At 38.0% G+C, this 24,137-nt stretch overlaps 1 protein-coding gene across 4 annotated transcripts in view; it reads left to right on the top strand.

The window, feature by feature from the left end:
• The window catches only part of LOC137290359 (3',5'-cyclic-AMP phosphodiesterase 4C-like), a 374,490-nt gene extending 354,993 nt beyond the window's left edge, over positions 1-19,497 (top strand). For all 4 annotated transcript variants that reach the window (XM_067821234.1, XM_067821236.1, XM_067821233.1 and 1 more), the window contains 8 exons: positions 7,884-8,074; positions 9,733-9,831; positions 10,149-10,313; positions 12,854-12,953; positions 14,959-15,113; positions 15,246-15,368; positions 15,813-15,995; positions 16,453-19,497. In XM_067821234.1, the coding sequence (XP_067677335.1) occupies positions 7,884-8,074; positions 9,733-9,831; positions 10,149-10,313; positions 12,854-12,953; positions 14,959-15,113; positions 15,246-15,368; positions 15,813-15,995; positions 16,453-16,761 (1,325 nt within the window). In that variant the 3' untranslated portion in view covers positions 16,762-19,497. The remainder of the gene's footprint in view (positions 1-7,883; positions 8,075-9,732; positions 9,832-10,148; positions 10,314-12,853; positions 12,954-14,958; positions 15,114-15,245; positions 15,369-15,812; positions 15,996-16,452) is intronic.
• The last annotated feature ends 4,640 nt before the right edge of the window (positions 19,498-24,137 follow it).

The raw sequence follows: 24,137 nt of genomic DNA, 5'->3' as shown, positions 1-24,137 counted from the left end.
GTTGTAGGAAGTTGTCAGTAAGTTGATATATGTGTAGACTGTGTGAATGGTGTCAGGAAACTTGTATCTGTTTGTGTCAGATTTAATATTGTCTAAGTAGGAAACTATATAAATACACTATATTGTTTGGAAATGCCAAATCTTGCAGTAGAAATTACACACTTAATGAAGTACAAATTTCATTCATTCTGACCAACACTCTCAGAGACAGGCACAAGATTGCTGGCACACAAAGTCAGCAATCAAACCCACTCAGCCACCATGGCTTTCATGGGTACATACAACCCACACAATGATTGTTATGATGATATGATGCAAACAACACACTTTCTAAGTGTCATCATTACAATGATTTCGGTCAGATTTCAAGAAGGATTTCTTCCATAACATGGATGTTGTAGTGATTGTCAAATAGTTAGAAATCACGCATCCTGTTTCTGGCTCATTGCCAGTTTGTTACATCTGCTGATGAAGAAGATTCGGATGTGTTCAAACAGGATGTGGTGATATCCCTTGTAGTACATCCCACGGTCTCTCAGCTATATTGTTTCTCCTTCTCATCTTCCTACTGAATGTGGAAGTCTCAAATGAAGCAAGTCTGGTCATCAGTATCCAAGACCCAGCAGGATTAATTACACAGGGTCACAACTTGAGATTGATTAGGCTAGTCTAAATTGATCTCTAGGGTCCCTGAAATTAAGTAATGTTTCATCTCTGTTTATATTTTACTGTCTTTATTTTGTAGATATGAATGTATAAATATTATTGCTTTATTTCAGGACTAACTTTCAATCTGCAAGTCTAGATTTCCAACCTTAATCAGTTTTTTCATTAAATCACATTTTTAACTGAAAGATTGTTGAGTTTCCATCAAAATTGCATTTTTTTTTGTTCAGAGACTAAGCATTTGTCTATTTACATATGCTGTGATTAATGATTTAGTCAATCACAACGAAAATATCAAATTCTATAAGTTGTTGAAGGAATGATACTCATATTTGTTATGTTATGTTTTTATTTTGCATGAGCATATAAATGCTTGAATATTTTCCACAGAAAGTGCAATATGATATTTGAAGTTTATGCTTTGGATTGAATTGCATTGTATTTGATTGAATATCAGTAATTTTAGGTTGAAAAAATCTAAGTGATTAAAGCTCAAACATTGTAGCAGAAAATATTGGTGTATTTATAAAGTGCATGTGTGAGAGAACATATAGTATTTTAATGAGTAAGCTGAAAAAAGTCTTTTCAGGTCTCCGTGGTAATATTCTTGAAGCTGGGCATGGCAAAAATATTGCTGTAGATGATTAGAAGGGATCGTATTGGTATGTTAGTTCTGTCTGTTGATCAAAATCAGGCGCAGGTTGTCTTTCATTTCAAAGTATGAAGTGTGCTAGGTTGTCCACTCATCTGGGGGAACAGTTTCCAGAACATCTGTCTTAAAAGATGTTGATGAGGGTGAATGGGAGAGGATGAGGATGTTGATCGCACTTCCTACGCTGTGTTCGGGAGTGGGGGCAGTGGCCAGGAGATCATTATGAACACTGAGCCGCATGTGTCACACCCTTTGTGTTGAAGAACACCTATCCCTCTTAATGGCTTCATGCTCAGATGAGCCTCTCCTGTCGAGGACTCTAACATTTGCTGTTGTTTTTGTTGTTGTGTGAGTGATTTTATCTTAAAATATCCTATCCTAATTATGTTTTTATTATTTGAAGTTTATAATGTCTGTCAGTACTTCTTCATGTGTGGTGATAAAGTCGTTAAGGGTTAATTGTTAGATTGTCAATCAGCACTGAAGGTTTGTGTTTTAGTGTGCATTTGGTTGGGATTGGGTTGTTAAGAGACTATAGGTTAATGTGGAACTTGGCAGTCATAGGCAATGTAATTATGGTCAGTTGCATTAAGACAATTAAACATCAGCTGCTTCATCTTTTCATCCTCCTCAACAGTACGTATCTTTTCATAAGAGGAAAATATTACATGCTTTCAGGGGAGGTAAGATTACAAGTGGCCTTTGAAGTGGAAGGACTTTGAAATATCAAGTGAAGAATTATCAAAATATCACAGTTTTGAAGTTAGGTGCTTTTTTTGTATGTTCAGTCTTTGATGCTATTTGATACAGTCAGAGTCGTAGGCTTGGATGCACTGTTCACTGGTGGAGTCAGGTGACAGAGTTCCACATCACAGATCTGTGAGAGGATAACAGTTTATAATGACAGATCCTTTAGAGGACAGCTGCCATCACAGATCTGTGACTCAACAGTGCCACATTTTCTAGACTTGCGTGGACTTTCTTGGATATATATATTTCAGGGTCTGTACGACAGACTAACTCGACAGCTCTTGTCACAGATCTGTGAGGGAACAGTTGTTATCACAGATTTGGGACAATAGCTGAAGCATCACATATCAGTGATAGCTATGATAACCTTTGTGTCCCCTGAAACATCTGTGATAAAAGTTGTCCTCTCACAGATCTATGATTAAAGTTATCTTCTCACAAATCTGTGATGAAAGTTGTCCTCTCATAGATCTTGATAATGATTGTCCGCTACAGATTTGAGATAACTGGCTTTCCTGTCACAGATCTGTAATAACTGAGTAGGACATTCGCCCAAATTCCCCCTTCCCCTCCACCCACCCTGAAATTTTAATGGTGAGGAAACATTTTGTTCAGTGGCATCTTCACAAGTTGGATGCCTTTCAGTATGGTCAGATACAATTACAAAAACTTGAAACTTGTGTGTGTTAGGGTAGAAGTCTATCCAATAACTGGCTCCTCTCTCACAGATCTGTGATGTGGAATTATTTACAATTCTTTTAAAAAATGAAAAGTGTTATTATCCAATTATACTTTTTATTGTAACAAATCCTGCCAGCATCCCTCCTCCCTACCACAGATTAAATAGCGAGTTCCTTAGTCATAACGAAGTCATACACATCTGACACAAAGGAGGAAATGTCAATGTCGTATATGATGCAGTCTTGACATTTGCTCACTGGAGCTGCATACCATGTGTTCAACAATGCAAATCATGAAAAAAGGTACCTTGTACGTCCAAATATGGGCATATTGTGCAGATGTTTCATTTTTATGGTGTGCGTGTGTGCGTGTGGAGAGGTGGGGGAGCGGGTAGGGGTTGTTTTTTTATTTTGTCAGGTTACTACATTATTCACTCAAGCCATGATATCTACCTCTGCCTGAGATATTTATGTCCAGTATGAAAGTGTTTAAGTGAATATGACAATTTCTGTTGCATTGCTTTTTGTCTGACTGGTGTAGGTGGGAAGATTACGTGATGCTATTCATGTCAAGTATGAGCTTAATGGGATTATGTTTAGTTTCAATACTTCTAAACAATGAATGATTGTTGATTTACAATACAGCTAGCAATGTAGTAGAAACTGAGATCTTAATTTTTTTTTGTTTAATAATTAACTGAATTTTACACAAACGGCATTGCAGGAGCATTTTGGAAAATCAAACCTAAATATGGCAATCTACTTCCTTTTTATCAAAGTATGATTTAGCACACAGGGTAGTACATATATGTAATTGTGACATGTTTAGCGATTTTTATTCTTGGAGGAATTGTCAAAACAAGAGTGCGTGTATGTTTTGGAATAAATAGTTGGCAAAATAAACCTGCCCTTCTGCATAAACCATAAATGATCACTATTGATTTGGCTACTGTGCATACAGTGTAAGGAATAGCTTGTCTGCAAGGATTCATTTAATCTGCTGATTTGATCCAGTTGTACGATACCTGCCCACGTAGTGAGGGCTGGTGTCACAGATAAACACTGGCTGTGACATTGCTCCAGTTACAGGAGTTAGAAGAAACATACCCTACTTCTACTTTCAGCTTCGTAGTTACTGTAAATTCATGCTATCATTGCATTTTATGTATCAGTTTAAGGAATGGGGCAAAATATTACTGCATGATAGCTTAAATAATACAACTTACTGACTCAGCATTACTGGATGACAGCTAAACTACTACAGCTTTATAACTAAACATTACTGCATGACAGCTAAACTACTACAGCTTTATAACTAAACATTACTGCATGACAGCTGAACTACAGCTTAATGAATAAACATCACTGCATGACAGCTGAACTGTTACAGCTTAATGAATAAACATCACTGCATGACAGCTAAACTACTACAGCTTAATGAATCAACATTACTGCATGATAGGAAAAATACTGCAGATCAAGGACAAATCATTACTGTATGACAGCTAAAGTACTACAGCATAATGACTAAAATACTACAGCATAATGACTAAATTCTACTACATGATGGCTAAATTATTACATCCTGAACATGGGTAGGAACACCAGACATCCATCAATATTCTCCCTATCCCCATACAGACAGAGTTGTCACAGAAAACATTCAGTGCAACCATGTTCATGTTATGGTTTTAATTATAACTCTGCCCAATTTCAAGAATATGATATACAAGTTGTGGTAATCTGTAAAGAATTTCTTTAAATTCATCTGACGTAAGATTAATAACTTTGAAACTGTTTGAATATTAGTCTATATAAACAGGTAGATAACGAGGCTTTAGGTCGGCTTGTGTTTGGCAAGTATCAGCTGTAGCCTGTACAGGGAGAGTTGAGGCAGCCATAAGCAAGCCTAGCCCAGCCAGGTCTGTGAACTAACGAGACAGCATAAGAGCTTAGTGACGTCAAAGCAAAACTCACACGAGGAACTTATTAGCTGTTCACTCAAGCCAAGAAACTAATGCAGTCCCAGTGTTGCACATTGATTGGCAGGCAGTGGGTGGAAGTCAACCAATCAGAAGGCAACTCTCATAGTAGGGAAATACGAGAGATATGGTTAGAATGTTCTGTGTGTTTTATTCAGTTTACTTTGAGCTTGTATATGACACAGAGGTTCATCCTCTAAGGCCAGTGTGAGTTGTATCTTTGGATATTTGACGAAGGGTTTCTGCCTGATGCTAATCTGGAGTTTCTGAAAGACGGTACCCGTTCTGAAACAGAACTTTTCTTGGAACAGTTTGATGCTGAGTGTTTGTAGTTGCGATATGCCTGTGTTGTGTTCCCTCTCCGTTGTGGACTCACATTGTCGCGTGCCCTGCAACGGCAGCAACATCGACATGATTCCAACCTCTCACACCGACACAATTCTTCTCACAGTGTCATCAAGAACGTGCTATGAATGTAAGTAACTACATCAAAATTATTTTGGTTAAAATAATCTCATACAACTGTTTTCCTCAAATATCATTAAGAATAGTACCATGAGTGAAATCACTGAGATTCTTATGTCAAAATATTTTGGATGAATTTTTTTTGTTTGCTTTCAAAAGTCTCCTTATATTAGGAAACTGTATTTCTTAAATATGTCACAATGTGTTCTTGTGCGATATGTGTTAGAAGTCATATTTGTTCCACTGGATAAATGTATGATACTTCAGCCATTTCCTGTTCTAATTGTTCTGAACTCAGTGACTTGGTGTGAATCCCACACAGTCTAGGGGCATGGGGGCAAAGACAGACCACATGAAAGAGAAACTTACGACTGATATACTCATGGTAACCCTGAGCGACCCAAGCCAAAATATTTTGGCCTGTGACAGGGAGTAGTGGACAGCTGCACCTCATTTTCACACCCTATAATGAACATGTTAGCAACCACAGAGCATGATGATTGACAGTGATGTTAATCTGTGTATCTATCAATGACAGCAGGTGTAAACACGTGATTTGATACTCTTCTGTTTATCAAACTGCAACACTGATTATCAAGGCAAAGAGCATACATGTGTCATGGTGTTGTCATTTAACATAACCCTGTGAATTTTTATGTTTTATCAACCAAAATAAATGAGTGTTATGGTACAAACTGATTTTCAGACAGCGATAGGTGTTGTAGACAAGCTTAATGCTTATACATAATGTGTGTAGAAACCTGTATCGTCCACCCAGTGTGTCCTGTTATGTAAATCACCGCTAGTGGTTGTAAACATGATGCTAATTAGTACCCAGTAGATGGTTATAGGGATTAATTCATAATACCACACCTACATTTCTTTTGGCTATTGAACCTTCAGTGGTGTCAATGACTGACTAGTTCATGCATTGATCAGAGAGCAAGACAAGCTTGTTTGTGGAAAATTTATTTACAAGTTTTGATGGCTTAAAGAAGACATTCTTCAGTCTGCAAAGTAAATAAAAGGGGAAAAATTTTGTTGACAAGTAGTATTAATCTAGCAATTCATGTGTTAAAAATGAACTGGATTGATAAGCATTATATGCATTAAATAAGCATTGTTTAGAATAATTAAAAAGAGGCTATTTGTTTTTAAATTATTCCTTTGAAAGAGTCAAGTGCATGTATTAAAAAAAGGAAGTTGTGGGTTTTTTTTAAATGTTGTCAGTAAAAATTAAAATCAGGATAACAGGACAGGATAGGCTCTGGTGTATGTGCTGGTCAGAGTTCTGTTGTACAGAACATCTTACACCTTCAGCCGTGGTAATTTGTGTTGGGATTGACAGAGCTGCACCATGGGATATTCTCACACAGGGGTTTGGATGAATGATACAAATTTTATGTGAATGTTTGCTCATTCTTTCGACCACTGGTTTGCCATATTGATTATAAGGCTTATGTTGTTACAGATTGATGTATTGTACTTGAAGGTCTGAATGTAGTGTTAAATGCGATCATGCTTCCAAACTCAACATTTCTTTTGGCATTTCCATTTTCTGTGTATGTAGATCTCAAGAATATTGTGCTGGTTCTGAGTGAGGACTCAATTACCAAATACTTGAGAGGATCTGGTTGGTTGACACATGAACTGGGCACCTTAGGGGTGATTTTCCTGCTTCTCAGTAAGAACTCATTTACCAAATACTTGAGAGGATTTAGATTTGGAGACAATCAACTGGACACCTTAGGGGTGATTTTGCTGGTTCTCCGTTGAGTGTCCCACATGCTGAGCTACTTGCTGTGTTGAAGGTCTGTCCGATTTGTCCCAAGGTTGCTATAAATATCAAGCTTAGGGTGGACACAGCTCAGTCAGAATCCTGTCCAGTGTGTGTCCTGGGATGATCTGCTCAGGACCTCCACAGGACCTCCTCACTATGGACTTTGATTGGCTAACTACATTACGGTCTGTTTATGAATACAGCAGGGCATCTGCTGAGACTGTGTACATTACAAGGGCAACTGCTGTGACAGTCTACATTCTACATGGGCACATGGAGGGGCACAATAAGACCATTCAGGGCACCTGCTGTGCCAGTATAAACAGAGGGGCCCCATAGAGGGCAACAGTGTACAGTGGGCCTCATGCTGACTTATCTTAGACCACCAAGGTCCTAGAAGGACCATGGCACCTAAAGCTTTTTGACCTGAATGAACAACCCCTGTGGCTTTCTTAGTGAACACTGTTACTGAAAACGTGACAAGATTATTATACTTATTCAGTAGCCAGAAGAATTTTACTATCGGTGGTCAAACGTGAATTACTCTCCCGAACTGAATCATTATGTTGGACAAGTGGTATATTGTTATTGGAGGTGAGATTAGGATTTTGGATTTGCATTGTATCTGGTGTTACGTTAAGCAGTGCTCTTGAGATGGACCATTTTGGTTTATGCACATTTTCAGTTTTGTTTTTGATGTTTAAGAACAATCATGACACACATTCACGATATTCACAATGTAAATATTGAATCAAGGAAGTGAAAAATTACGAGGAACATAGTTTCATTTTCAGATAAAGAGGCGGATGTTGTGTTTTTTATTATGCTGTGAATTTTTGTGACTAATTTTACGAGGAAAAATTAAGATTTTTTTGTTCTAGGAGATTAACCATTGTTTTTTTTTACAGACAAACAACAGGAAGTTGACATCCCGACCTTGAAAGTCGACACAGTGGAAACGGTAACTAAGGAAATACCGGACAAGAATCGGCCTATGTCCCAGATACAAGGTGTTCGGAAACTGAAACATGCCAACAGTTTTACAGGAATTGTGCCAAAACATGGAGTAGATACACCTCATAAAGAAGAGCTAGCACGAGTGAGTGAGGCAGTTATTTTTTATTACAATATATATGGAAGGCACAGATCCATTATTCATTTCTTTTACAGATTTTCAGGCTTCAAACTTTGATGAGATATTATTTACTTTTTATGTGAGTAATATCAACACCAGAAATAGCCAGACATGGATGTAATATTTCATGATATTAAATTTATCAAATACAAAGACAAAAGATTTTTATGAAAATACATATTTTCAGTGTACTTCATAAGTTTATGTGTCTGTATTTCATTTTAAAATAAGATGTAAAACAGAAATGTAAATTATTTTGGTTCTGATTGCATAATATATTTGTTTGAAGACACCTCAAGTCCAACAGGTTCTATGTACAGTTTGTAGGGCTTGTTTCCATCCTATGTATAAAAATTGTTCCAATGCTGTGTTACCTGAGGAAGTCATCCACTTAGAGAACATGAAATGTGCGATCAACATATGAAGTTAGGCTGAAATATGAATACAGTCATGGAGGTGTTTAAGGTGTTAATATGGCTGCAGTCACGTTGGCAGTGAATGACATGGTGGAGTGATGTCATTCACATTTCTCGGGGAAGGATGTAAACTTCTTGCTATAATCAGGACAAACATGCCAGTATCATGTTTCATATTTTTAAGGAAACAAAACCTCCATTAACTGCTAAATTCAGGTGATATTTTTTGTTAATATGTTAACATTAAAGTAAATATGGGTGAAAATATTTGAATACTCTGTGAAATTGCTGGAATTTGGTTTGGCATGTTTTTGTCATATGAGTGGTACAGCTGAATAGTTGAGTGACTATAAAGAGACATTTCTGTGTATCACATTGCTAGAGCTGTACAGATACAGACAGACTAATGATTAGTCCCTGAACATATATAACTTTGATAGTTACAAATAAACCCATTTAAATTGAAAAGGAGCCCCAGTGTTGCAGGAAATTGACATAGTGAAATCTACATTTGCTTCATTGAGGGACTTTAGCATAGTCTGTCTCACAGTCCCTGAACCATATTCTTTTCCCTAAAGCCTAGCCCTCCCTGCAATGATAAAGCCCTAAATCAAGCTTTGACTTAGCCTCTGTATGTATGTAATTTTGGAACAAATAAACCAGTTTAAACTGGAAAGAAGCCCCGGGGAGACCAGAGATTCAGACCTGAAGAAATCTAGACTTGCTTCATTCATTGCTTCAGCATTGCAGGGAGGGCAAGGCTGTAGGGGAAATATTGCAGTTCAGGGACTGTGAGACAGACTGTGTACTGACTTTGGTGCACTTTTGTCTTATGCTTTTGAAGGTTATGTTATTGATTACCGATTGTCTGGGAAGCCATTGTTGAACTTCCTACATACTATTAAGTTCAATATTACTACAACTACAATTATTAATTGAGATATTTCAGCTGTAAAGTGCTAAAAGGGAATATTGATATGTCAGCAGCTGTGTAGATGAAGAATATAGGAATATTTGGTTGCTATGCTTAATATAATTATGACATTCTGCTGATACTGCAAGGCGGCAGCTGTTTTGCTGTCAGTATTAAGCTGTGTTTGCATAACCTTGTACTTCGGATCAATAGGACTATAGTTACTGAGATAGCTATTGAATAATGTATTGTCAAGTGAACTTGAACTAATTTCTTTTTTTTTTTCATTTCAGTATTTGAATGACATTGACAAGTGGGGGATTGATATTTTCAAAATTTCTGAATACTCAAGCAACAAGCCCTTGACCAGCATCACATACACTATATTTCAGGTGGGAAATAGAAAGCAGTATTTGTTGCTAACAAATAAGATACCAATTTTCATTTTTGTGTAGCTTAAAAGATTGATTGTCTTAACAAACACATGAATTCTTTTGGCCACAGTGTCAGAATAATTATTATATGAAAACAGAAATAAAATGATTTTACATTTTTACTTTTAAAGATAGATCATTATTTATAAGAATCTTGCCGCATTAATTGAAATTTTGTGAATCTTTCAAGAGAATACATGTAAATATTTGTTATATGTGACAGACGTGATTTGTAAATGCATATCAATATTAATACAATAACCTTTGTTTTCCAGGAAAGAGATTTATTAAAAATATTCAAGATTCCTGCTCATACTCTAGTCACTTACTTGATGCACTTGGAAGAACATTACCACCGAGAGACGCCCTATCATAATTCCATCCACGCCTCTGACGTCACACAGTCCACGCATGTGCTCCTCAACGCACCTGCCCTTGAAGTAAGCACAACCAACATTGCCTGTTGATAATCAGTGTTAATGAATAGTCTGTAGGTGTGGAGCTTACCTTAGGTTTTGTAAGCTGCAGATGTTTTCTCAAAAATGAAAATACATGGTGCATACGTCCTAGTTGGCGGAGGAATATTTTCAGATTATCTTTTGATAAAAAATATGTTTTCACTGTTATGTGGTCACTACAAAACTGTTTGTGTCCTTTTGAAAAAATGCCAGGCAGATTCAAGATATTTATGGTAAAAATGTTCCATGCAAAAAACAGGAACCACTTGTTGAACTTCTAAACATTCTCTTTGTATATCAAGATGCCAATATATGACATGAATAATGAATAATATGTGTTGAAACTTTAGATAATCTACAATGAATATTTCAGCTTTTTCATAGTTTTATGAATGATAAGTTATTTCTATCATTAGTTGAAAAAATATGCTTCATTTTTCTGGAGACATGAGGATTTATAAATGTTTGTGTTATGGAAGGAAGAAAACGAGAAAGAGATGGCTGTTGTGTCGATATCTTCAAACCATAAAATCTTGTTATATTCAAATACAGGATAATCAGAGAGTTGTTTTTATCTCTTATATAATACTGAGAGTGGAGGAGTATTAATGAGCATGTGTTTATTTCCTGGCGAGGCTTCTCTGACGTAGGAGATTCTTTATGACCTCAAAACATTTTGTCAGCAGATTGTTATGAATGAAGATTATTAGCTCGCCATTCTTTAATTAATTGGGTGATCTCATGTTGGACTCTGTGAAAGAGTGGAAGTGAGACAGTCCTCTTTGTTATCGTGGAAGTCCATTCATGATAGTTCTGCCCAACTGTTGCTAACAATTAGCACCAACAGATGTGATAAGGACTTACGTGTGTCCTCGTCCACAACCCCACCCTTGCTAGGCGCCATCACGGCATCGGTAGAGGAGATTGTGGGGGTGAGGGACTAGGCTGAACTGGAAGAAAGAACAGTGGCTCCTAAATCAAATGCAAATATTCCACTAGAGGGGTGCTTGACTGTCAGAGAATTAATATGAGCCGTTTTACAGAGTAGGGCATTATTGTTGGGTGAGCTCGTGACACCGACCTGTGAGGGGGTGAGCGTAAAAGTAGGGTACGACTGTCTGCCATAGCGCTTAGCTCACTTCCAGAAACTTCTGTGGGCAGGATTGCTTGGTGAGTTTTGGTTCACCAGCAAGGTAGAGTTTTTGGCATACCTTCCCAACCAGTGATTGTCTTACCTCCCACCAACTTCTGGTAAACTCTCTACCCAGTTCTTCTTCGATAGTTCTGAAATTCTCATCAGCCGTTCCTCACCCTCAAAGGTATCTATGATGATATTGGATTACAAAGTCACCAGATTAACTCTTATGTTATGCAGTCTTTTTCCATGATATTTTCATGTCTTTTTGATGAAGTGATTAAAGTATTTTGACATTCTAAGAAGTTATGTGATAAAGATCTGTCGACTAATGAGTGGAATCCGACCCTGAGTGTTCTTATTTACTGATTATGATGAAGTATTTCCCCAACATGTTATGAAAGGAGAGTGTAATCAGTGTAGGTTAAAGTATACAGGCTCTACAGATAACACTGGAATGGTTCTAGGACTTGGCGTCAGCGTAGACTTCCCAGAAATATATCTCCAGGACACAACAGTACAGTTGACTGTTTCCAGGAATTTTCACAAAAGCATCTGATGGTGGATAAGGATGTTGTTGCTAGGGTTAGACGGAGGTTGATGGTTCTGAGAATGTTTTCATAAGATGATCTGATAATGTTTTCCTCTAAAAAATTAAAACTTCCTATTTGTTTGTTGGAAGCATAGTGTTCAAGTTTTAGGCTGGTCGTAAACATGGTGGAGAGTGTTTTGATGATGCTGGAAGTTGAAGGATTGTTCAGATGCTAATACGCATTACTGCAGTTTGAAGCTTTGTCAATATTTATGCTAAATCCTTTTTTTATTTTATTGCCTCATACAAGCACGGATGCATCTTGATTTTATCAGGAAATTCACATGAAAACATATTATTTTGATCAAGATATACGTGTAATCTTTGTGGATATGCTAGCTGGAAAATATCAACATATACCAGTGTGACCTTTCAAGGACATTAGCCATATAGTAAGGACAAATATTCATGTGTTTAAATAAGTTTTAAAAATCTAAGGCTGATTGTTTGTTGTTTAACACTGCAATGTTTCAGCTATATTATTTAGGTCTGTATATAACCAAGTCCATGCTAGACCATCCAGTGATTGACAACATGAGCATCGATCTACACAATCAGGATACAATGACATGTGACAAGACAGCAACTCTGACCACCTAGTCTTAATTACTTAAGACAAGCAAAGATGAAATCTAATTCAGATCTTAGAAGAGCTATGAGATAGAAATTTACAATCCAGAAGGTTGATGGAACATAATCTCAGCTGATGAATTTATTACATCAGGTTGGGTTTTCTGGTTATTGGGGGAGTTGTTTTGTTGTTGTATATCTAACGATGTTTTATTTTTGTTTCAGAGTGTGTTCACAGATCTGGAGATTCTCTCAGCTATATATGCATGTGCTATTCATGATGTGGACCATCCGGGCGTCACCAACCAGTACTTGGTCAACACAAGTAAGTTCATCATCCCCATCTGGCACCTTGTCATCATGTGGCTATGTTCCCATCTGTAGGCATGTGGTGATCAGTCGAGACCAGGGACCCAATCAACAAAGTCATCATAGCTGATCCATAAACCTATGACAAACTATACAGTTACGATAGTTCATAATGTCACGATCGCTTTGAGCTCAGGGTGCAGAAGTATTGTGTTTCAGAACAGGTCAGTAGAGATGTGGTAGATATACTAATGGGATATATGTCATGATATACAAGTTTTATGCCTCTTTTAGCAATATATCCAGCAATTTCATGGTGACAGACACCAGAAATAGGCTCCACACATTGTACCCATGTAGGTACATTAACCTCTAGGTTGCCCCACTATATATACTATAGGTATACTAGGAACACCATGATTTTAACAGTATAGCTAATACAGTATGATGATAGCATCAATACATACTAGTATCCTACATTGGGATATACTAGTAAGGATATAACAATTTTAGATGTGCCAGGATGGAAATATCAGAAGAAAACAGGATATACTAGCAGGATATACCAGGATGGATGTATGAGAATATGCAGGTGGTGATGTACAAGGAGAGAGATTGTCATATGCTGGTATAAGAGTACCAGTATATCAGGATATACACATAGTGATATACACAAAAATATACAACTCTGTTTATAAATGGTGATATATTTTGGTATAGTCATTGAGAATAGACTTAATCATATACAAGTTTACTTGTAAGCAGGGATATATCAGGATGTACGAAGGGAATATATTGTTAGGATATGGTGATATATGAGAGGGGAAGAATTTGGATATACTTGTTAGTGGAAGAATAGAAATGTGGCAATAGATACACACATACCAATGCTCATAGAGCAAATGTGATGAACATGATATATTCCTGGAGAATTTGGGATATTGAGGTTAGTGTAGATGTTTGACGTGTTGTGTGAGTGCATTGCAACCTGTAGGTCATGTACGTCATCATAAGTGTACCACCACTTAACAGACAGGAATAGCATCATACAACCAATCAAAGACCTGGCACTGCCCAATTTGCATAAATATATCCCACGATGTACACCCCAGACTGCTGGTTATGACGCAATTGTTGACATCTGTTGCTGCAAAGCTTCAAGGTCAGGAGAACTGGTATCAACCAGCACTGGAGGATTCGCAGAGGAACATTCTCCCCACGTTCCACATTTAGCTGGGGATGTGTTTGTTTTCATTGCTGTTTGATACAAAGAGCTAACTATGCAAGTGTTTTGGCCTACAGCTGTGCTGGGTAGCCTCATCCTTGGCAGTTTTCGGTCAGCTTGGATATACAGCCAGTGTGGACTGATTTGACTGGGAGGGAATAAACTAGCTCCTAAATCTAATTTGTGAATACTGGCTTGAGGTCTAAATAAACTGTTCCATATCTGGTTTACTTTGATGTTTTGGAAGCTACTCTGTAGGCATCTGGTGCTGACTGCTCGGGTAATTCACTCCACTGAGTCCATTCATTCAACTTGATGTTCTTCTACACTCATTCATTGGAGATGGGAAGCTGATAAACAAAAGCACTGTCAAGCTAGAGGTGGTCATGCAAGCAGACGGTCACAAATTTGCATACCATCTGCAGGTGTAAACAGAGGATTTTTGTGTTTAGAGATATGAAAAGCTGTAGAGAAAATGTGGAGCCATGTGACAGTTAAGTTGTAATAAATACAGCCTTCAACATGACTTGAGTTACAGGACAAAAATGTTTAATAGAAAAAGATTAAAAATTCAGTTAGTGTTAGTGTACAGCCCCTCATAGTTCAAGGCCAGTGTTGACAACCCCTGACCCCTGCAGACAGATCAGACCCTGGTCAGCAACTCCCCCCTCCTATAGTGCAGTAACTGACCTGTGCATCTTGTGTCCAGTGTGGACCCAGGTCAACCACTTAATCCTCCCTCTCTCCTCCATCTCTCCAATATATTGACTGACCGGTGCCTTTTTTTTGTTTCCAGGTTCCGAGTTGGCCCTGATGTACAATGATGAGTCCGTTCTGGAGAACCATCATCTGGCTGTGGCATTCAAACTCCTCCAGGAGGAGAACTGTGATATCTTTCTCAACCTCAACAAGAAACAGAGACAGACGCTGCGCAAGATGGTCATTGATATGGTGAGTAGCTGGACATCCTTGGTCAGTAATTTACAGGTGATGAGGAAAGTGGAACATCTTAAATGAAAGAATGGGTTTGCCAAAATTGATATATTTTGATATTTCATTCTCATGAATGTTTGACTCTTGCAGGTGCTGGCGACAGACATGTCAAAACATATGAGTCTTCTGGCTGATTTGAAGACTATGGTAGAAACCAAGAAGGTTGCCGGCTCCGGAGTTCTATTGCTGGACAACTATACTGATAGAATACAGGTGCATACCTCATCGTCACAGAAACAGCTAATATACTGATAGCAAAAGAAACGCAACACTGATGTTTTTAGTAAAGTTTTGAAATAGAAGACATAGACGTTAATGCTTACTTTTGTGAGATTTCATTTTGTAGAAACTTGCATTTCTTTTGCCGGTCAGTATACTTGAAACATATTTACATATTTTACATATTTTTAACTGTAAACATTGGTTATAACACACCCAAAGGCATATACACTTTTTAATAAACATATATATCGAGTGTCTGGATCATAAAATAGTCCATTTTATCCACCTGTTTATTATATATATTTCTGTTTTGTAAGATAATTCATTGTACCTTGACAGAACTAAGTAACATTTTGATGTCCAGGAACTTTGAATCTTTAGTGGTTTCTTTATTGGTTAATTTGATTCTGACCTTGCCCTTCGTTTGCCCTTCAGGTTCTCCAGAATATGGTTCACTGTTCAGACCTCAGCAATCCAACGAAACCCCTTGATATATACAAAAACTGGGTGGATCGCATTATGGATGAGTTTTTCAGACAGGGAGATCGTGAACGAGAACAAGGTCTTGATATTAGTCCGATGTGTGACCGGCACACTGCAACTGTGGAAAAGACTCAGGTATGCATAGTCACAAATACTGTTTATTATGAAAGCTAGTGATTGAAAGTATGAGCAACATTCCAGACTATTGGGACACAACGCCTTTGCTGAAAGATTGTGAAACTGTTAAGTAGATCTGCATCACTTTATCTTTTCTCCATAACATTAAGCTGATGTGCTTTGATCTAAGTGAAATACCATTCAAATCTTTGATAAATAAATCAAAACTCACTGGTAGTTGCATCCATTCACTGATCATGTCGAAGACCCGGGTTTGAATCCCCACAGGAGTGCGATGTGTGAAGCCCATTTCTCCCATTGTGATACTGCTGGAATATTGCCAAAAATGGCGTAAAACAGTTCTCACACCCTCACATGCAGCTAGTCTTAAGTGAAATTTTCTGTGTAAGTGGTGTGATGATTATGTGAGATGACTGATTCTTTCACAAGACTAATGTCTGCCCTTGCTTTCTAGGTTGGATTCATCGACTATATTGTCCATCCACTGTGGGAAACGTGGGCAGACCTGGTCTTTCCAGACGCCCAGGAAATCCTGGACACGCTGGAGGACAACCGGGACTGGTACCAGACAATGATACCAATCTCACCCTCTTCCAGTTTCTGTAGCAATAAGACAGACGAGAAGGATGACCAGGAAACCACAAAGTTCCAGTTTGACCTTGAAGAGGACAAAGAGAATGAAGGTCAAGGTAGCAGCCCAGTTGTCATGCGTGTAATTCCAGAAGGATTGGACTCAGATCAGCGAGGACTTGATAAGAAATGAAGCCTCTGTGTAGAAAGATATAGTAGCTATATGTATGAGCTGACATCAATTCTGACAACACTGCAAATGCTGACTCTCGTTTGGTCATGGCCGGCCAATATTTCTGTGCGTTGATGGATACTCGAAGAAGCTAGATGACGAATTCATTATTTTCAGTTGCACATGAAATTCACTCAGGGAAGAGCACGGCAATGGTACAAGCGGCGAGCTACCAACGAACATCCGATTGAGCTAGGCTGGTGCCATGTAGCCCCAATGTCAGGAAGAACTGCAAGCAGTGACAATGCTGTTGTTGTTGTTGATGACGATGACAGAATGATCTCCACATGATGTGTTACCTGTCCTTATAGCCGATCTGGCTTCCTCTGACACTCATTGTGATTAACATGGACAAGGGGGGTAACTCTTGCTGAGCTCCCCCGATCTGTTGCATAGACAAAGACTTGTGTAGATATGTTGAAAGACTAAAACAACTGATATATGTCAAAATGGCAGAATGTACACAGGAGAGTGTTTCTTGCCCAGAGCAAGGAGAGTTCATTTGTATATGTGATTTATTGCATATTTGGGGCATTTAATTTAACCAATAATTTCAAGATTTATTAAGCAGCTTGAAGTGGGTCCCGTGTGACAACTGTGATACATTCATTATTTCAATTCCGTCAAACTGTGTCATTGCAAATGTTTGGTTCGAGTATCTTCGCTCAGACAATTCTCGTCGAGAGACGACTGGACATGTCTAGTCTACCGAGAATGAGGAATTCTCAGTTCTTAAATGAACTCTCTCCAGTCTGGATTTCAACTTCGAATACAACGTAGTTGTTTTAGTAGCATAATTTTCAAAATAATAGTTTAGAAGGTTCTGTGTAGCATAATAAAAAATTGCAAATAAGTGTTAGGATTGCATAGTGTTTTCTTATCATGTTGAATGTTATCATAAATTTAAAATAACAATTTTTTATATGTTTCTTGCTAATCCACTAACTTTATAACACAAAAACTGTTGGATTGTTGAGAAATTGAGTTAGCTTTGACTCTTGTGACTTACTGTTTAACATGTGAAATCCCTTGCAGCTGATTGAGGCTATATCTGACAACAGTTCTGTGATAATGTGTATTACCGCAAGGGAAAAGGGAGGGGGACATGGGGGATGGGGAGGGGATAAGAAGAGGTAGTCCCTCTTCCATCAATCGCTTTCAAATTGTTCATAGAACCTATTTATTTAAGTTATTACTTGATCAAGGTTGTTTGCAGTTCAAACTTCTTTAAAATGTCCCATACTTAAAACAAATTGCTACCTTTCTGAAATGGCAGCTGATGCTAACGGGGTTGTTTTTTTTCCACTGGAACACTGGTAATGCATAACAGCTCAGTCCAACCAAAACTTCACTCTTTACTTAGAGAACTTCACTCTTTACTTTCAATAATTCACTCTTTACTTTCAAGACTTCACTCTTTACTTTGAAAACTTCACTTCTTGAATGTTAATCAGAATTTATTAGGGATTTTGAATTTTATAATATATTTATTATCTGAATGATTGTATGAAACTTTTCTTGAAAGTTGATGCATGCATAAAGATGAAATTCTTAGTGGTCATGTAACTTGCACTAATTAATTTTGGCACACTTGTAAAAGTTTTCTTATTGAGGCGAAGTTGAGTCACCAAAGTTTTAGCATTTATAAGACACAATTTTAATTTAGTCTGTTGTATTTTATACATTTGAATGTTATGGAAAAGATCCACATTTAACAATGTGGAGAAATTTTATATTATGCATAATTTGAAAGGAGATATTTTCCAAATATGGATATTATTTAGATATTTTAACTGGTGATTGGACAAAAGCTAAGAGCGTATTCATAGTCTATGATGTTCACTTGTAGTGAATATGAGATTATTGTCGGTATTCTATCCGATATCTACATATCTTGCTGATTCCACAGGTCTGTTGTGTTTAACACTAAGAGTCTATGTTCAGTGATCATCAACACCATCAGTTTCATTACATTCACGATCAACTCATCGATCACTCACTCACTCTAGTATTTATTAAGTCTCAGGCCATACAGGTGTCTCGTGAGATTCTGTTTTTGTAGTTTGGGAAGTGAACTTACAGTGACTCGCAACTTGGATCCTTACAAAGGATAGTTTTGTTGTTGTTTATTTGTCCAATGCAAGAATAGTCACTGTTGAGTTATGCATTTATTGCAATACAAAGGACTAAAACGAAATTGTTAAATCTTGTGTTATCTTAGGACGTTGCTGTCACCGTTTGTCAAAGTGCCACATTCACTAAACACATTAAGTAAAAAATTATTTGTTACTGTTTCGTTATGGTTTAAAAGACTGTAAATTGACTTCCCTATGCATCTTACGTAGATGTTATGATATTAATTAGCAGGGTTCTCACTACATTTATGTCTGTCAGAACCATTTTTTAACATGGCGTTCTTGATGTTTTTCTATGTCGCGGCTGTTCCTGACACAGTGCTCATCATCCTCACTCTGTCACGGTTGTTACTGACGATGATCCCCACTGTGTCACAATGGTTCTTGACATTGTGGTCTCAAACAGCAGTGTGTCAAAATGGTGGACGAGACAGAGAACGCCCTTGATGTACACTTCTCATACCAATCATGTACTAACCATGTGATATCATTGCCCCTTCCTTCCCATGGTTCCATGCTGCAGGAACCAGCTAATATTTAAATTAAAATTCTTTAATTGCCATTGATGTGTTGGTTGTATTTTTTAGTTATTGTGAGATTAATGCAGTGTGAAGTAAATGTGCCTTCTGCTCAATCTGTGGCACATATTCTGACAGAATCATCTTTTTAAACCACTTGAGATTCAATTCTCCTAATGAATGCGTGGGGTAGCCTATTGGTGAAAGTGTTTGCATAACATGCTGAAGACCCAGGTTTGATTCCCCACATGGACACATTGTGTGAAGCCGATAACTGGCACCTCTGCTGTCATAATGCTGGGATATTGCTAAAATCAATGAAAAATTAACCCCACTCACCACTCTTACGGCCTCCATGGTATGGGTGATGTATACTCCTCAGGGAGTTGAGAATTACGTGGTTCAGTGTATGTTTTGGGGTCACATTCTCTGCTTGCATCATTCTAAGTAATATTTAGTGGGAGGAGGATGTTAATACCTTCTAGTGCCCTTGGTCAGCATGGGTTGTATATTCCTAATGGAGCTGATAATGACATTTGAAGAAAAAATCATATAGATCAACTGATGAGAGAACTGAATTTTAGCAGATATCTTGACAAGAGCAGTGTATAAATGGTATGTGTTGTTCCCTTGACTAGTTGTCAGCATACAAGGATGGAACAAGGACTAGCCAGCTCAGTGTCAGAACACTGTGGTAAACATGTGTGACATACATCACTTCAAGCTGACATGCTGTGGAAACTGAAAGATTAACAAAGACTTAGTCAAGGGAGATTACTCTTCAATATGATTTGTCAATCTACATCTGAAACCACTATAATTCACTCTTTTTAGTGGTGCCACACAGCCAGTGTTGTCTCATCTCATATGGTATATTTGGTGTGCAAATAGGGGACACTCTCTACATACATCATGGATCCAAGTGGTGGGGGGTGGGGGTGGGGGCTGGGGGTTGGAGAGGGTCAGTGTTTGTTCAGGGGTTTGACCACCTCCACCCCCAACCTCTTAAAGAGGCTTAAGACCTTATTGAAGATTTTGTTTTTCTAGATACACCTTCCTTTCCCCAACCCCCAACCCTTCCAAAATTCCTGACTGCCAATGTACATAGTTCATCTAACACACTAATAGCATACATTTAAGGTCCACAGATAATTACTTTCTATATACATAAGGTTTATATGGTACGCTCTCCGTATACTTAGGATCCACATGGTACGTTTACGGATGAAACCCTGTTTGGACCCCCACATAACACAAGCATGGATATATTGTAAGGGGCAGAATATTTCCAGTATAATCTGTTGCATAACTTGCTATCCTTCCCTTCAAAACTTTTTCTGTTTATAAAGCCATCCACACATAGAACAGACTTGTATCATATCTACACAGCTGAACTGTCCCACATGGTACATACAAACCGGGATGGAACCCATAAAATCTGTGAGACAGACCCTGAAACAAATATATCCAAGAAAGACCATGCAAGTCTAGAGTGTGTGGCAAGTCTAGAATATGTGGCAAGTCTGAAATATGTGGCAAGTGTGGAATTTGTGACTAGTCTAGAATATGGAGCAAGTCTAGAATGTGTGGCAAGTCTCTTGGCCCCTTTTCATTATGTTTTAAAATTTGTTATGAACATTTTTTGTTGTAAAATATTTTCATGTCTGAGGCTGGATGTTAAAACCCAATAATCAGAATAGACTGGTCAATGAGACAACCAGCCTGAATAGCATAAGGTGATGTGGATATCTATTTTATTAATCCAAGGGAGATAACTCCTTAAGTGATTTCTTTGAGGGCATTTAGAGGCATTGTTACTCCTGGAGTGGTAGGACATCACAGCATGCTTTTCACTCATTGCACTGGCTGTCTTGAAAGCTGGTAGGAGTTGTATGGGGTAAGTCTGATTTGGTTTCTTGTGTGGAATATTTGAAGATCCTTTCCTAGAAATGTTTATTTGTGGTTCTCTTGAGTTATTGTGTTGCATTTATGATCTTGTGGTTAGAGGTTGGTGGGATGTTTGTTTACTAAATAATTTCTACTGGGATAACTTAGACTACAAGCAGAGACCATATTATAATATTATGGTGTCTCTGCTACAACTAACACCTAGTCATAGCAACATATTTTACCAAATAAGAGCACCTTTGTTAATTTATCTTATGATGTAGATAACAGCAGTCTCAAGACTGTATTCATGATTTTCAAAATTGTCACAGTAATCCTAAGACTTGCCAAGCATTTGACTAAATGGACTTGCATGGGCTGTCTAGAATATCTGAGGTTTCAGGGATGCCATTCTGTAAGATAATTATGACACTGGTTTAGATTTACATATACAAAAAACTATTCAGCAAGTGTCATGAAAAATACTCCAAGGCTGTCATTTAGCCAGAGAGAGAAAAATATTGCACTGGGGAAGGACTCCCTTGGAGCAAATTTACTATATAAAAAGAGGGAGATACGGGTGGAACTATTTCTGTGTAGTATTCAAGATGTCTAGCAAGACAGTCATAATGTCCACTGTGCCCTGAAGAGCATGCAGCCCCAGTCGGCAGAAACATTTTCTCACTAATTTTTTCTTCATGTCACAACTGGCTACTGAAGTTGAAGTTTAAGATATTTTGAACATGTATTTATTTGGTCAGTATTATTTGAATATGTTTTTTTATTCTTTTGTTTGTGACTGAATATGAATGGATTTATCTAGATCTGCACAGAAACTACTATTTGGCCTGAGTCTAAAACAAATGACAGTAAAAATGCCCAGTTTAAACAAAGTTTCCCAAAGCCTCAGAATTAATAAAAACATTAATAGTATACATTTTTTTACTAATACCACATTTTGTTTCAAAATTGTCCTGAGAGACGCTTAGTTTGTTATCCCTGTTCGATCCCAATTTGTTGTATGCGACTAGGATCCCTGTCCACAAATCAGTCATAAGCTCGGGATAAATCATAGAGGTTCGACAGATCATTACATTTTGAAACCTCGGTATTTCAGCCCCAACCCGTCTCCATGAGACGCTGAAAGACAATCAGACTCTGCAAACTGTAGTGTTTTTATGGATTGTACCTAATAAGTACCAATGCATGCATGTTTCCTCTTCTACCTGGCATAGCACAGACAAAGGTCAACATGAGTCATCTACACTGAACTACAAAAGAAATATCACTCCCTGGTTCTAAATTCATAATCAGTTTAACTCAGTCACATGTGAATAACAATAATTGTCAGAAATAGTTCAACATTGACATCATCATCAACACTTAAAGACAAATTCACACTCTTACAAATCAAAATGACAGCATGTGACATGACAATACGATCTGAAAGTCCATAACATGTATGGGCTCTGAGCATTGACAACAGTGGTACATTGTATGTACAATGAGTGGATGAGACGGTTGATGAAGGCCATAGGAAATCACACCCAGACTCGCTGATACGACTCAGAGAGTTCAGCTGCAGTTGGTGGCCTTGGTCTCACATCAAACCTCGAAATCTCATCCCACAAGTGTTCTATCGGGTTTAAGTCTGGACTGAGGGCAGGTCATATAAGTGTTAGTATGCCATGTTGATGGGTAAAGTCGCTAGTTGTTCTTGCAGTATGGGCATTGTCTTGCTGGACAGATGTTACAGCATTTCCTCTACCAGGACCAATATTCTGGAACACCATAGGGCCTAGTTTGCGACTGAGAGCAATAGCACCACACACCATTATGCTCGAACCTCCCCATGAGTCTCTTTCCAAGGCACAATCATTTGCAAAACACTCCCTGTGTCATTGCCACACTCATTTTGCCATCAGTTATCAAGACACAATACCTGTTTTCATTGGACAATGCTACAATTCGCCAGTCCTTGGTTGAGATGAGCAGTGAGGATCAGAACACACTAAGGCCTGGGACAACTGATGTTTCCCTGCCTCAAATTCTTCCACTCTGTTGATTGTGGTGATCACTATGGTGATTGCCAATGGCTATCTGTGCAGCTCCTGTAGCCCAAGTGAAATGATTTTGCAGGTGTTGACAATCTGACAATTTTGCCTCAGGGTTGTCACAAGCAGTCTTCCACTGTGGGGACGGTTGGCTGTGCCTCCAGTGACTTGGACTCATGGCTGCAGGTGATATATTGTTAAAACATAACCAGAAAAATGATTTGCAACATGTCTTGCAGTTTGGTGGGCAATCAGTCTTCCTAAAGCTTGCTCTCTATGTCCCTTTGATAATCATGATATGTCGCTACTGTCAAACAGTGAATGCTGGTGCATGTTTGGTGACTCTTCTAGTCATGTCATGTTGTCGGGTTTTTTGTGTCAAATACTGAACATGAAATCAAATTTTCTTGAACATTCGCTATGAACCATGTCTAGCTAACATGTAGAAAGTGAACAATTAAACATCTGGCAAAATATTGGGTAGGGTGATGTTTCTTTTGTGGTTCAGTATGTTCTTATGCAGAAATGATCAAGGGAAGACAGCCTTATGACATCAAACATCTGTATTTCTCATCTGCTATAATTCACCAACTCAAAGCATGCGGCAGGCATGTCTCGTTGCCCTAAATGGAGAATGTCACAGGACTCCCTAAAAGCCTGTGTCTACCTGAAAAGTCGATGTGTGATAAGCAAGAACTCTGTCATTGCATTCATTGAGGAAATTGTTTCCATAAGCTAATTTG

This window comes from Haliotis asinina, chromosome 7 (assembly GCF_037392515.1).
Source record: "Haliotis asinina isolate JCU_RB_2024 chromosome 7, JCU_Hal_asi_v2, whole genome shotgun sequence".
Classification (NCBI taxonomy): domain Eukaryota; kingdom Metazoa; phylum Mollusca; class Gastropoda; order Lepetellida; family Haliotidae; genus Haliotis; species Haliotis asinina.
This window is presented reverse-complemented; position numbering and strand designations above follow the sequence as displayed.